This window comes from Macrotis lagotis, chromosome 7 (genome assembly GCF_037893015.1).
Source record: "Macrotis lagotis isolate mMagLag1 chromosome 7, bilby.v1.9.chrom.fasta, whole genome shotgun sequence".
Classification (NCBI taxonomy): domain Eukaryota; kingdom Metazoa; phylum Chordata; class Mammalia; order Peramelemorphia; family Peramelidae; genus Macrotis; species Macrotis lagotis.
In genome coordinates, this window is record NC_133664.1 from 66,410,615 (window position 1) to 66,424,726 (window position 14,112).

General features: G+C 39.8%; 1 protein-coding gene across 2 annotated transcripts in view; it reads right to left on the bottom strand.

Annotated features, from left to right (window-relative positions):
* The window catches only part of MASTL (microtubule associated serine/threonine kinase like), a 34,853-nt gene extending 33,159 nt beyond the window's left edge, over positions 1–1,694 (bottom strand). For both annotated transcript variants that reach the window (XM_074193042.1, XM_074193041.1), the window contains exon 1: positions 1,470–1,694. In XM_074193042.1, coding sequence (XP_074049143.1) covers positions 1,470–1,655 — 186 coding nt within the window. In that variant the 5' untranslated portion in view covers positions 1,656–1,694. The remainder of the gene's footprint in view (positions 1–1,469) is intronic.
* Positions 1,695–14,112: the final 12,418 nt, after the last annotated feature.

Consider the following 14,112-nt stretch of genomic DNA (forward strand, 5'->3'; position numbering starts at 1 on the left):
TTTAACTTTCTTATGATCTCTTTGGGGTACAGAGCTAGCAGTGGTATTGCTGGATCAAATGATATAACAAGTTTTATTGCCCTGTGGTCAATACCCATTTTTGATTACAATATAAACTACACCACCAAGGAGTAAAAAAACAAAAACAGGCTGCAGTTTGAACATACCTGAACTAGAAGGGCAAACTGATACCAGCAAAGTGATCTAATACAGGGAGAATGAGAGAGATCAATGCAAGTTGGGGGGAGGGGTAAACATTCATAAATTTCAAGTTTTTTCTATTTAACAGTTTTCAGCTGGAAAGGTAAACAGCTGACTTTTATACTTTGTTTTCTGCAAGGCAATGCGGTAAAATGACTTGCCCAAGGCCACACAGCTAAGTATTAAGAGTCTGATGTTGAATTTGAACTTGGATTCTCCTGACTTCAGCGCCAGCATTGTGGGACCTAGCTGTCTTCTTTTACACTTCTCTTTTTCTTTGGCAAGGCAAGTGGGATTAAGTGGCTTGCTCAAGATCACACAGCTAGGTCATTATTAAATGTCTGAGGCCGGATTTGAACTCAGGTATTCTTGACTCCAGGGCAGGTGCTTTATTCACTGCCACCTAGCCGCCCCCCCTTTTACACTTTTTAATGAGTAATGATGCGTATCAATTTGTCTTATGCCTTCAAATATCTGGTTTTTAAGAATATCAATTATAGGGGTGGCTAGTTGGCACAGTACATAAAGCACCGGCCCTGGAGTCAGGAGTCCCTGAGCTCAAATCCGGCCTCAGATGCTTAATAAATGACCCAGCTGTGTGGCCTTGGGCAAGCCACTTAACTATTTAAATTCAGAAATCATCCTCAAACTAACCAGCAACCTTTGATTTTTGCAAAAAAAAAGGAAAAGTTAAAAAACAAAGATGTAGCCCAATACCAATCAGACTAATTAATATTAACTGGTGATTAGCTTAGACTTTTTATTACGGATTAGGTTATTCTTAATATTAGAAGAGGAATGCGGACAGTGTTTCTCGGCTGCCGGAGGAGGAGCGCAGCCTTCACTTCTGGCTTCATCTCCTCAAAAGCAAAGACAATCAGATTATGTGAAATAAGTCAGAGAGCGGTCGTTATTTTTGAGGAAATGACTCTGTCAAAGAAAACAAGCCGGTGAGTCTCTGAAGCAGGGGTTCCGGAGGCGCGCGTCTTTTCTCTTTTCTTGTCTTTTCCAGGTTTTTGCAAGGCACTGGGGTTAGGCGGCTCTCCCGAGGCCGCACGGCCGGGTCGTTACTAAGGTGAGTGACTCCGGGGCCTCCTGGGGCTCCCCGCGGCCCGGCCCGGCCTCCGTCAGCCTTTCCGCCCGGAGCTGCTCGGGCGGCCTTGCCCGCCTCAGCTTCCCGACCCGGGGCCGCCCGCCTCGCCAGCCCGGTGCCCAGGACGCGGCCCCCGAGGCGGGCGGCCCGGCCCCGCGCCCCCGCCGCGCCTCACCTTCACCGCGTACAACTTGCCGCCCTTCCGCGCCAGGTACACCTTCCCGAAGGCGCCGCGGCTGATGGGCTTCATGATGGCGAACTCCTCGATGGAGGGCGGCCTCGGCACGGGCACCGGCCTCGCCGGCGCCTCCGAGGCCTCGCCGCCGTCCGCGGCGCTCGGGGTTCCGCTCTCGGGCTCCATCGCCGCCGCAACCGACCCGCCCGGACCCGCCGCTCCCGCCCCTGGGTTTCAAAGTCAAGCCCCGCCCCGCCGGCCGCTGACGCAGGGGCGCGGTGACGTCACCGCGCTTCGCGGCGTCGGGCACGCCCCGTGACGTAGACGCCGGCTTCCGGGGGCCGGCGCGAGGCATCAGGAGGAAGGCGCCGCCCAGATCTCGGCCTTCTCCCACGTCCACTGGCCGCCTCCTCTCCTGTAATGGGCATAAACAGCATTTATAGCATTAGGTGGCGCGGTGACCTCAGACACTTAATAATTACCTAGCTGTGTAGCCTTGGGCAAGCCACTTAGCCCCACTGCCTTGCAAAAAAAAAAACTTTAAAAAAAATGCTTTTTGGGGTGGCAGTGAATCTCAGCCTGGGTTCAAATCCGGTCTCAGACACTTAATAATTACCTAGCCGTGTGGCCTTGGGCAAACCACTTAACCCCATTGCCTTGAAAAATCTAAAAAAAAAAAATGCTTTTTTGCAAAAATTGGAAATCGAGTGAATGTCCATCAGTTGGGTTATGGCTTAGCAACTGTGGTCTATGTATGTGATGGAACACTATTGTTCTATTAGAAACCAGGAGGGATGGGAATTCAGGGAAGCCTGGATGGATTTGCATGAACTGATGCTGAGTGAGATGAGCAGAACCAGAAAAACACTGTACACCCTAACAGCACCCCATGAGGGTGATGATCAACCTTGAAGGACTCGCTCATTCCATCAGTGCAACAATCGGGAACAATTTGGGACTGTCTGCAATGGAGAAAACCATCTGTATCCAGAGAAAGAATTATGGCGTTTGAACAAAGACCAAAGACCTTTAATTTTAAAAAGTTATCTTATGTAATCTTTCCATCTCATATTTTATTTTTTTCTTAAGGATATGATTTCTCTCTCAACACAGTCAATTTACATCAACTACAACATGGAAACAGCGTAAAGACTCACAGTGGGAGGTGGGGAGGGAAGCAAGATTTGGGGGGAAATTGTAAAGTTCAAAAATAAATGTATTTTTTAAAAACTGCTTTTTGAGCTTTTGCACAGATAAAACCACTGTAACCAAGATCAAAAGAAATGTAGTAAATTGGGAAACAATCTTTACAACTAATGATTCTGACAAAGGACTCATTTCTAAAATATACAGAGAACTGAGTCATAGTTTTAAAACAAAAAAGCCATTCCCCAATTGACAAATGGTGAAAGGATATGCAAAGGCAATTTACAGATGAGGGGATCAAAACAATTCATAGCCATATGAAAAAATACTCTAAATCATTAATTATTAGAGAAATGCAAATTATAACTTCTCTGAGGTACCACCTCACACCTCTCAGATTGGCCAATATGACCAGAAAGGATAATGATCATTGTTGGAAGGGATGTGGGAAATCTGGGACACTATTACACTGTTGGTGGAGTTGTGAACTCATCCAGCCTTTCTGGAGAGCTATTTGGAACTACGCCCAAAGGGCAACAAAAATGTGCATACCCTTTGACCCAGCAATACCACTACTGGGTCTATATCCTGAAGAGATGAAGAAAAAGGGTGAAAACATTACTTGTACAAAAATATTTATAGCAGCCCTGTTTGTGGTGGCAAAGAATTGGAAATCAAGTAAATATCCTCCAATTGGGGAATGGCATAGCAAACTGTGGTACATGTATGTCATGGAACACTATTGTTCTATTAGAAACCAGGAGGGACTGGATTTCAGGGAAGCCTGGAGGGATTTTCATAAACTGATGCTGAGTGAGATGAGCAGAACCAGAAAAACACTGTACACCCTAACAGCAACATGGGAGTGATGATCAACCTTGAAGGACTTGCTCATTCCATCAGTGCAACAATCGGGAGCAATTTGGAGCTGTCTGCAAAGGAGAGTGCCATCTGTATCCAGTTAAGGAGCTGTGGAGTTTCAACAAAGTTCAAGGACTATTCCCTTTAATTTAGGAAAAAAACAGATATCTTAATGTCTGATCTTGTCATCTCTTAGACTTCCCTTCTCTTTAAGGATATGATTTCTCTCTCATCACACCCAATTTGGATCAAGGTACAACATGGAAACAAAGTAAAGACGGACAGATTGCTTTCCATGGGGGGGGGGGGGAAGTAAGGTTGGGGGGGGGATTGTAAAACTCAATATCTTTAATAAAAATTAATTTTAAAAAACTGCTTTTTGTGGAATCTATATGAATAGGGATATTTATAGCAGCTGTTTTCTGGGGGTGGAGATGGGGGGATGCGCATTGTGGAGGGAATGACTGAACAAATTGTGGTGTGTGAGTGAGCTGAGAGGCTGTTCTGTTACCAGCAGTGATGAATTGCTGCTCTCTGTAAAAACCTACATGAGCAGATGCAATGGGAAATGGACTGGATGCAAGGTAGCAGCAGCATTGCAGGATGATCCGCTGGGAATGACCAGTACAAAAGTTGTGACTCAAGAGAACTCCAAAGGACTTAAGATAAAGAATGGCTATCCATCCCAGAGTCAGCTGAAGCATTTTTATTTTCCACATAATTTTTCTGAGGTTTCACTTTTAAGGAGGGGGATATGGGCTTATGTTTCCTTTTACAAGACTAATGTTTTCCATGACTACATATTTTTAGATCAAATAACTTACTTTTCTCAATGACAGGGAGTGGGGTAAGAGGAAGGGAGAGAATTAGAGCTCAAGATTTTAGAAGTGAATGATAAAACTTATCTTTGCATGTAAGGGGGGGGGATAAAATTAAATTAAGAAAAATGCTTTTTTAAATACCAATAAGTCAGCCAGCATTTGTTACAATAACATGCCCTCCTCTAGGTAAAAGCTGTTCAGTTCAGCTGGACTATGTGTCCCATGGCTCAGGAAAAGAAGAGGAATCAAGTCCCTCAGTTAATTGGTGTTAATGGGTTAAGGAAAATGGAAATCAAGACAATTCATTGGTGTTAAGAGGTTAAAGAGAGGAAAAATAAAAGTCACCAAATTAATTGGTGTTATATGAAGCAGGTAGGTGACTCAGTGGATAGCACACTGGTATTGGGGTCAAGAAGACTTGATTTCAAATTCAATCTCAAACACTTGCTAGCTGGGTGACCCTGGAGAAGTCATATAACCTCTCCTCCCCAGTATCTTTGCCAGGAAAACCCCAAATAGGGAAAAAAAGAATTGGACAGGAGTAGGGAGGGACCAGTAGTGTTGTTTTATCCTTGTAGATCCCTGGTGAGGAGAAATAACTTTACCTCCCCCCTTTTCACTCTTTAAAAATATTAAAAGCAGGGACGGCTAGGTGGCGCAGTGGATAAAGCACCGGAGTCAGGAGTACCTGGGTTCAAATCCGGTCTCAGATACTTAATAATTACCTAGCCCTGTGGCCTTGGGCAAGCCACTTAACGCCATTGCCTCGCAAAAAAAACATATTAAAAGCACCCTGTTTTCTGGAGCTAAGGCCCAGGAAGCAAGCTGTGCCCTGACTTGGCTTAACAGCAATCATTTGCATTTACCTCTGGATATCTCACTCTCTGGCAAAATTATATAATTATTTCTTTGACTAACACCAGGTGTTCTCTGAGTTTAGATAAGCACTGGATAAGCTTGAACAAGTTTTGTCATAAGTCCTTGATATGAATGAAACTTCATTGTTGCTATCTGAGCTCAGGTCCCAGCAATTTCCCTCAATTTGAAATTTTGAGTGCCTCTCCTGTCTCTAATCTGCTCTATTTGGCTCTGGCTACCCACAGGTTAGAGGTCAATTCCATCCAGTTGACAATTCCAATTTTACTTAGCATTGAATGTTAAGTTTTTTCTTAAATTAATCCTAGATCTACCACTTTTGCAACTTTCACCCTTTTTTCTTAGCTTTTCTTTCTGGATCAAACAAAATAAACTCCTTTTCCATATGATAGTCCTTCAACTCCTAGGATGTATCTTACCCAAAATAGGGATTTAATGCATGTTTACTGAATTAAAGGATGAGAGGAAAAAAAGAAGTGGAAATGGCCTGGCACAGACTCTTATGAGTGATCAGAAATGGTGACATTGCTTGCTATTCTTTATGTCCTTCCTTAGAAGAAGGCCATGGCATAAGGGAGGTGACACTTGACAAGCAAGTGAATTGAATAGAGGGGGCTGTGCAAAGTCACCAGCCTCACTTTCTCCTCCAGAGCCATCCAGTTGTCAGAAATGGATCAGGACAACTGGAGATGGCCTTGGATGCAGTGGGAGGCTTTAGCCTTTTAAAGCTAGGTCTTTCTCAGGTCACATTTTGACTTAGGCAAAATTCATTCAGTTGTTAAAGATTAGGCAAGAAAGAAAGGAGGCAGAGGTCAAGGATGACTATTAAAATAAAATTTGTTAGTAGAATAAGACCCTCAGGGCTTCTCAGTGATTAAGGTAGGAAAGAAAGAGAAGCAACTGGAGACTCTTGCATATTCCAAAGGGAAAAAAATCAGTCTTGGAGGGAAAGAGACCCTCAGGGTTTCTGACCAAAAATAGAAACAGAGATTACTTGCTTTCATTCTCAAACAGGCCCAAGCCAAGAACAAGTAAGTTTATCCTGAGGCATGACCACAAGAGCTAGGAGAGTCACAATAATTGAAGGAAGGGAGGAAGGAAGGAAGGAAGGAAGGAAGGAAGGAAGGAAGGAAGGAAGGAAGGAAGGAAGGAAGGAAGGAAGGGAGAGAGAGAAAAGAAGGGAGGAAGGAAGGAGGGAGGGAGGGAGAAGAGAGGGGGGAAAGGGAGGAAGGAAGGGGAGCTGAGTAGCCTAACTTGACATCCCTGGGGTTGCTCCTTTTACTCACAGAGGTTATTTGTCCTTTGTTCTCAAAGAAGACCTGGTTAGGAAATCAAGATTTTTTTTACCAGGGCCTTAGAATGAGGGAATGTTACTTTTGATTTGGGGGATAAATTAAGTAGAATATTTCTTACAGGTATTTTTCTTACTTACCATAGTCCTTGACTGATTGATACCTGGACCCAGATCTTCACCCTACTTCTAGGCTACATCCCATTACTTGGCACCACTCAGATTCAATCTTTTTCTAAACTCTCAGGATGACTGATGAATAAAGTTGGTTTGGAAAGTATAGACTAAACTACACTATAATTTCTACAAGTTTATCAGTGAAGGGTAAAAGATGACAAAGGATGATAGCTTCATAAAATGAGATTTTCAAGCTCAACCCTGCCACTTAGTAGTATGTCTCTAGACAAGTTTCCTTTTCTGTAAAACAAGTGTTAAAATAATCATACTTCCATATTTCATAGTGTTGTGAAAAAATTTACTTTCTAATCTTTATAGCGTCAAAGTTAATAATTTGTCTATGCTACTGGCCAAAGTCTAAACTCTCAATCTGTAACGCAGTTATAAATTTGGAATTTCTCTCTTTCTCTATATGTTATACAATTCCAGGAAGATAGATGATTAGAAAGCTGGAAACTTCATTTTATAATAATCTGGAAAATAATTAACTATGCTTTTTCCTTTAGACAACATAACATTATATAAGGATGAACAATTGTGTGACCTAATAGACTGGCTTTCAAAATGTTCAATGATTTTCTATTTCTTTTCCATGTATAAATACAGCCTTCTCCCTTCGCTTGTTATTTATAATGGCTTCTACTATAGGTTTCATGATAAAACTTAAAGAATAAACTTCATGTCTAAATTTCTATTGTTTAGACCTAAATAATTAAGTTTTTACAATAACCATATGTGTTAATATATAGTAAAAATATGAGCTATATATATAAATGTAAATATACATAACTAAATTTGAAAGGCTTCTAATTTTACTGGAGAAATTACTTCTTTCTCTAAGGATCATTTTAACTAAATTCAGAAACTTATCTAATCCAAACCAGAGGATTTGCCATGAGGTAATGAATTTAGTTATTTTTTTATTGCAACTTATTAATCATCTAACAAAGCTTAAAGTGAACATTTAGGGTGAACGCCTTTCAATAAATACATTGATATTTGAAATACTTGAGAATATTCAGTAAAACACTTGATAGACAGTTTTACCACCATAAAATTCTTTGATTCTAGTGAAGACTTGGAATGTAAAAAAAGTGAAAGAAGAGGAATCAGTTGTTCATTCTGGAATATGGGCTTTCTAGCAGGTTGTAACCTTCAACATGATTAAAGACCTGAATGAATAGGATAACTTATTTTTGAGGGTTGAATCTCAAGGTAGATCCTAATACACATTGTATTATTTCAGGAATACCTAACAAAAAAAAGTTTTCTCATCTGTAAAATGAAAATGTTAATTAGATCACTAAGATTCATTCATTGGGCCTTTTGAATTCCACCATCTACTGCCCAGGCCAGTATCTCATTTTCTTACTGATTGCAACTTGAAGCAGTACTGATAGATACCTCTTTTCCAAATCTTCCCTACTCTCTACTTTATTATACTGAGAAAATTAAACACCTTTTTCTTTCATTCTCTTAATATTACAACCCTTTGACAACATCTCCTATTCTATTCTTTTCTTCAGTCTCTTCTTCCAAAGCTAATTCTTCTTCATGTGCATTTATTTTTGTTTTATGGGTTTTTTTTAAGAATTGGTTCAGGTCCTTATTACCTTTATTCCTAACTTTTTTATTTTTTCCAATTACACATAAGATAGTATTCAACATTCATTTTATTTTTTAGATTTTTCAAGGCAGTGGGGTTAAGTGGCTTGCCTAAGGCCACACAGCTAGGTAATTATCAAGTGTCTGAGGTCGGATTTGAACCCAGGTAGGTACTCCTGACTCCAAGACTGGTGCTCTATTCACTGTGCCACCTAGCCGCCCCCTCAACATTCATTTTTTGTGAGATTTTTGAGTTCCACATTTTTCTCCCTCCCTCTTTTCCCTCCCCTCCCCACTTTAACTAAGTTAAACACATTTCCATATTAGTCATGTTGTGAAAGAAGAATTAGAACAAAATAGAAAAAACCATGAGAAGGAAAAACATAAATTCTGAAAAGTGAAGATAGTATGCTTTGGTCTAATTCTTTCTCTGAATGTCTTCATGAGTTTTTGATCCCCTCTCCTCCTATCTTATCCAGAAGATTGCATGATCTCAATCATCTTTCCACCTCCAAACTAATCTGTCCTCATCCATTGGTTTCTTTCTGACTATTCCTCCCCAAATGCCAAGTCTCCCCTAGTTTTATATATATCACCCCACTGAGGTGGCTTTGGTAGTACCCTGAATGACATACTTATGACCCTGCAAACTGTACCTGAAGAAGGGATGACTCCAAATTGACTGAGAAACTTCTGAGAGAGAAACAGAAAAGGAAAGTGAAAGACAGGACAAGAAAGTGAAGAGAATGGTGACTGGGAGACCCTGGAATCATAGGCATTTGGAAAAACCAGTTCTCTAACAAGTCCCTTGCTTTCTGGCACATTCACCCCCCCCCCCCAAGAAAGTAAGTGGACTACTAGGTTGGGATCCAGGTTGCACTCAGTTGAACCGAGATGTAATCTTACTGTTGGGTAACAGAGTCCCTTAAACCTTTTGTACTCTATCTCCTAGACTCTGCTTGTTTCCATAAATAAGTTTGATAAATAGTATTTCATGGTTGTGGCTATTTGAAATAAGTACTTGGTAGGAGGAAAAATTAACCTGGTCAAGACCTTCCTGGTCTAGGCAAAACTACTTCTTTTTCATTCTCCATCCTCCCAGGGAAAGTGACTTTTATCCTGAACCTTCCCCCCTCAAAAAAAAAAGTGTGATTCCCTAAATATCAGATATCTGATGACTGCCTCCACTCCCTAGGCACACCCACCAGCATGGTGTTGCAGTAATCCAAACATGTGGTGATGATGGCTTGTACCAGGGCAGTGGCAGTATCAGAAAAGAAAAGGTACATTTGAAATACCTTTGCAAAGATAAAATGAGCAGATCTTCACAACAGCTTAAATATTGTAGGTTAGAGGAAGTAAGGAATCCTAGTTTCTGAGTCTAAGGAGCGGGAGCAGGGAGGATGATGTAGGCTTTAGCAATAATGTGGGGGGGGCAGGGAGGGGATAGGAGTTAGGAAAAAAGATGAGGAATTTTGGTTTGGTTATATTGACTTTAAGATATACTAGACTTTGAATTTTAAGTTCATTGGAGAGGTAAAATGTAAGGTCTAAAGACAGATTGGAGCAGGAAATATAGATTTGAGCATCTTCAAGATAGAGATGGTAAATAAATCTAAGGAAATAGATGGGAACACCAAGTGTAGTAGAAGGAGAAGAGAAGACCAGGATAGTGTCCTGAGGCTTTGAGAGACAAAACTCTTTCCTGCCTCTCCTATCTTTTCCTTCTGTTTCCATCCAGATATAGAACCCTTTAGCTATGAATCTTTCCCAAAGTTCTGTGTTTCCTTTCCTTTTTTTGCCTCTACATTCTTCTTTGATAACTTTGGCATCAAAGTGTCACACTAGGTGTCACAGTGGATAGGACACTGGACCTGGAGTTATTAGTCAACCCCATTTGAGTCAGTTTCCTCATCTGTAAAATGAGCTGGAGAAGGAAAAGGCAAAGCTCTCCAGTACCTTTGCCAAGAAAACCCTTAATGGGGCCATGAAGATTTGGACACAACTGAAATAACTACTCAAAAACAATCAAATTCAGTTCTCATCCCTATCATCTTCATATCTATTTCCAGCCCCTCCTCTGAGTTTCAGGTCTGAATCACTACTTGCCATAGGACATTTCACACCCAGAGACATCTCAAAATCAACATATTCAAAAGTGAACTCATAGAATTTTTTTTTTAGATTTTTTGCAAGGTAAATGGGGTTAAGCAGCTTGCCCAAGGCCACACAGCTAGATAATTATTAAGTGTCTGAGGTCAGATTTGAACCCAGGTACTCCTGACCCCAGTGCTCTATCCATTGAGCCACCTAGCAACCCTCATAGAATATTCTCCAAACCTGCCCCATTTAGAGATTTCTCTATTCTGTTTAAGTCATCACCATTATTCTAGCCTTTCAAGTTCATAACTTTGACATTACTGCTGACTTCCTCTTCTCCTTCAAAACAGTTATAGAGTCTAGGTTGTTAAATTTTGCCATTTCCACATCCTATGGAATCTGATATTTCCTACTCATATCCACCACATTAACCTTAGTTCAGGTCTTTTTCTCTTCTCACCAAGAGTATTCCAGTAGACTTCTAATTGGTCATCTATACCTCAAGTTTATACTTTGAATCATCTTCCACATTATAGCAAAAAATATTTTTTCTTAAGCACAGATCAATGATGTGACTCTACCACTGATTCTAGCAGCTCCCTATTGCCTTTAAAACAGAATATAAATTCCTCTGTTTAGTTTTTAAATCCTATCACAATCTTCCTTTTCAGTCCCATCTGACATTAGTCCCCCTTCAACACTCTGTGATGCAAACAAGTCTTTTCACTGTTCTTCATACAATATTCATCTTCAGTCTCCATGCTTTTGTACTTGCATTCACATATAACTGAAATGCATTCTTCCTCACTGCTACCTCAAAGAAGCTCTTTTTAAAATATAGTTCAAGTAACACCTTTCACATGAAACCTTTCCTAATTGCAAGAACTAGTATCCTCCCTTTCAAACTCCTTTGTATTTATTCTCTAGATACTTAAACGTTCTTATTGTCTTTCTTTTTTTAAAATATAAGCTCTTATAAAATATATATAAAATATAAGGGATTGTTTCATTTATGATATTTCTTATCTAGTACCTAGCACAGCACTCCTGGTACACAACAGTAATTTAAGAAATATTTAGTGATTTTTTATTAATTTTAGGTTCATGAGATGGCAATGCCTGCTTACAAAAGAAGAAACTTATAGCAAAACCTGAAATATGACCTACAGGGGAATAAAGAGTTAGTGACCACAAATTCCTTTTCCTTTAAGAATCAGATTTGTGACTGGGTTTATAAAAAGCTATATCTGTGATGAAAGAAATAATGTAGGTAAAGAAATAATCTGTTTCTCATAATAGAGTAGTTAACATCAGATGAGTCTAACACAAAAATCACAGAAGATGATCCAAGGACATCCTGTAAAACTCCCAAATGTGCACACCAGATAAAATGTAATTGGAAAATACAGTATTTTTAAAAATAAATAAAATACAGTAGAAATAGATAGTTATTGTATAGGTTCCCTGCAGCAGCAGCAGGGATCCTTAAATGGAGTTTAGTAGCCATATGATTATACTTATTGCCTCTAATTCATCACCACCCCTCCTAATCTACAATTTAGCATTTATCCCTATTCTCTGAAAGTCACAAACCACCTCTTACTTGTCAGATCCAGTGGTTTCTTTTCCATTCAGTTCATTCCTGTACCATCCTACAAATATTTAACAAGAGGCAACTATATTTAAGAAGCTGTGCTACTTGCTAGAGATTCAAGGATTAAAAAAATTTAGTTTCTTTCCTGAATGGTACAGTATCTAAATTTTTAAAGGAAAAGTTAAATGAACTGGAGGAGAAAATAGACAATAAAACCATACTAGTGGGAGATCTCAAATTTCCCAGCTTAGAACTAGATAAATCTAACTATAGAATTAATAAAAGAAGATAAGAAGGTGAATAGAATTCTGGAAAGGTTAGATATGATAGATCTCTGTGGAAAAATGAATGAGAATAGAAAAGAATATACCTTTTTTCTCAGTAGTATGTGGCACTATAAAAAAAATCGATCATGTATTAAGGCATAAAAACCTTACAACCAAGTGCAGAAAAGCAGAAATATTAAATGAATCCTTTTTTAGTTCATAATGCTATAGAAATTACATTTTAAAAAAGGGCAATGGAAAGAGATTAAAACTTTTTTTTTTAGGTTTTTGCAAGGCAAATGGGGTTAAGTGGCTTGCCCAAGGCTACACAGCTAGGTAATTATTAAGTGTCTGAGACAGAATTTGAACCCAGGTACTCCTGACTCCAAGGTTGGTGCTTTATCCACTACGCCACCTAGCCACCTGAGATTAAAACTTAATTGGAAACTAGATAATCTAATCCTAAAGAATAAATGGGTTGGGGGCAGCTACATGATGCAGGGGTTAGAGCACTGCCCTGGAGTCAGGAGGATCTGAATTAAAATATGATTGGAGACACTTAATAATTACCTAGCTGTGTGACCTTGGGCAAGTCACTTAAGTTAGCCCCATTGCTTTCAAAAATAAAAAAAATAAGTGGGTCAAAGAACAAATTATAGAAACAATCAATTTCATTAAAGAGAATGACTAGGGCTGGCTAGGTGGATAGAGCACCGGCCCTGGAGTCAGGAGTACCTGAGTTCAAATCTGACCTCAGACACTTAATAATTACCTAGCTGTGTGGCCTTGGGCAAGCCACTTAACCCCTTTGTCTTGCAAAAACTAAAGAAAGAGAGAGAGAGAGAGAGAGAGAGAGAGAGAGAGAGAGAGAGAGAATGATATCACTAAGATAACATATTAAAATTTATGGGATAAAGTCAAAGCAGTACTTAGGGGAAATTTTATATTTCTAAATGTTACCATCATTCAAATAAAGAGCAGATCACTGAATTGGGCATGCAACTAAACGAGAGGGTGCCTAGAATTAAACACAATACTTCAGAAGGCATTTGATCAGGAGAAAATATGGTGGGATTGTCACCTTCTTAGACTTAGGGGTGGCTAGGTGGTGCAGTGGATAGTGCACTGGCCCTGGAGTCAGGAGTACCTGAATTCAAATCCAGCCTCAAACACTTAATAATCATCTAACTGTGTGGCCTTGGCAAACCACTTAACCCCATTGCCTTGCTAAAGGTCTAAAAAAAAATAAAAACAAAAAAACCTTCTTAGAGACTGCATTAGATTTTTAGGGTTTCATATCACTGACTGACTTTGAATAGGCTCCTCTCCCCAACCTGTTTTCCAAATTGCTGTCCATGGTACTTGCAAAACTGATTTTTAAAAAAATCCGTCTAAGAATCTTTATTACATTTGATACTCAACTCATAGTTCTTGTACATCAAGATCTTTTTAGATTCAATCTGTCATTGAATGGGTTAGCTATCTTTTCCAGCTTTAAGCATGTGATTTATATCTTCATCTAAGTTACTGAGAAAAAAATAGTAAATAGCACAGATCTAAGCCTAGATTTTTGGGACATTCTACTGGAGACCTCCTTCCAAGCTGAAATGCAGAGAGAAATAACTAATCTTTGGGCAGTCCCTTTAACCATTTATTGTCTCACAAAAATAGCACTAAATTTTGAGATCTTAAGATTCCTAGATTCCAGGCCTGCCCCTAAAGTCTTTACAGTTTGGCAGAATCTCACTGGGCTTATGCTTCACTGGCATTGCCTTTAAGGTATCAAGGTCAATGGGGCAGCTAGGTGGCACAGTGGATAGAGCACCAGCCCTGAAGTCAGGAGTCCCTGAGTTCAAATCCGACCTCAGACACTTAATAATTACCTAGCTGTGTGGCCTCGGGCAAG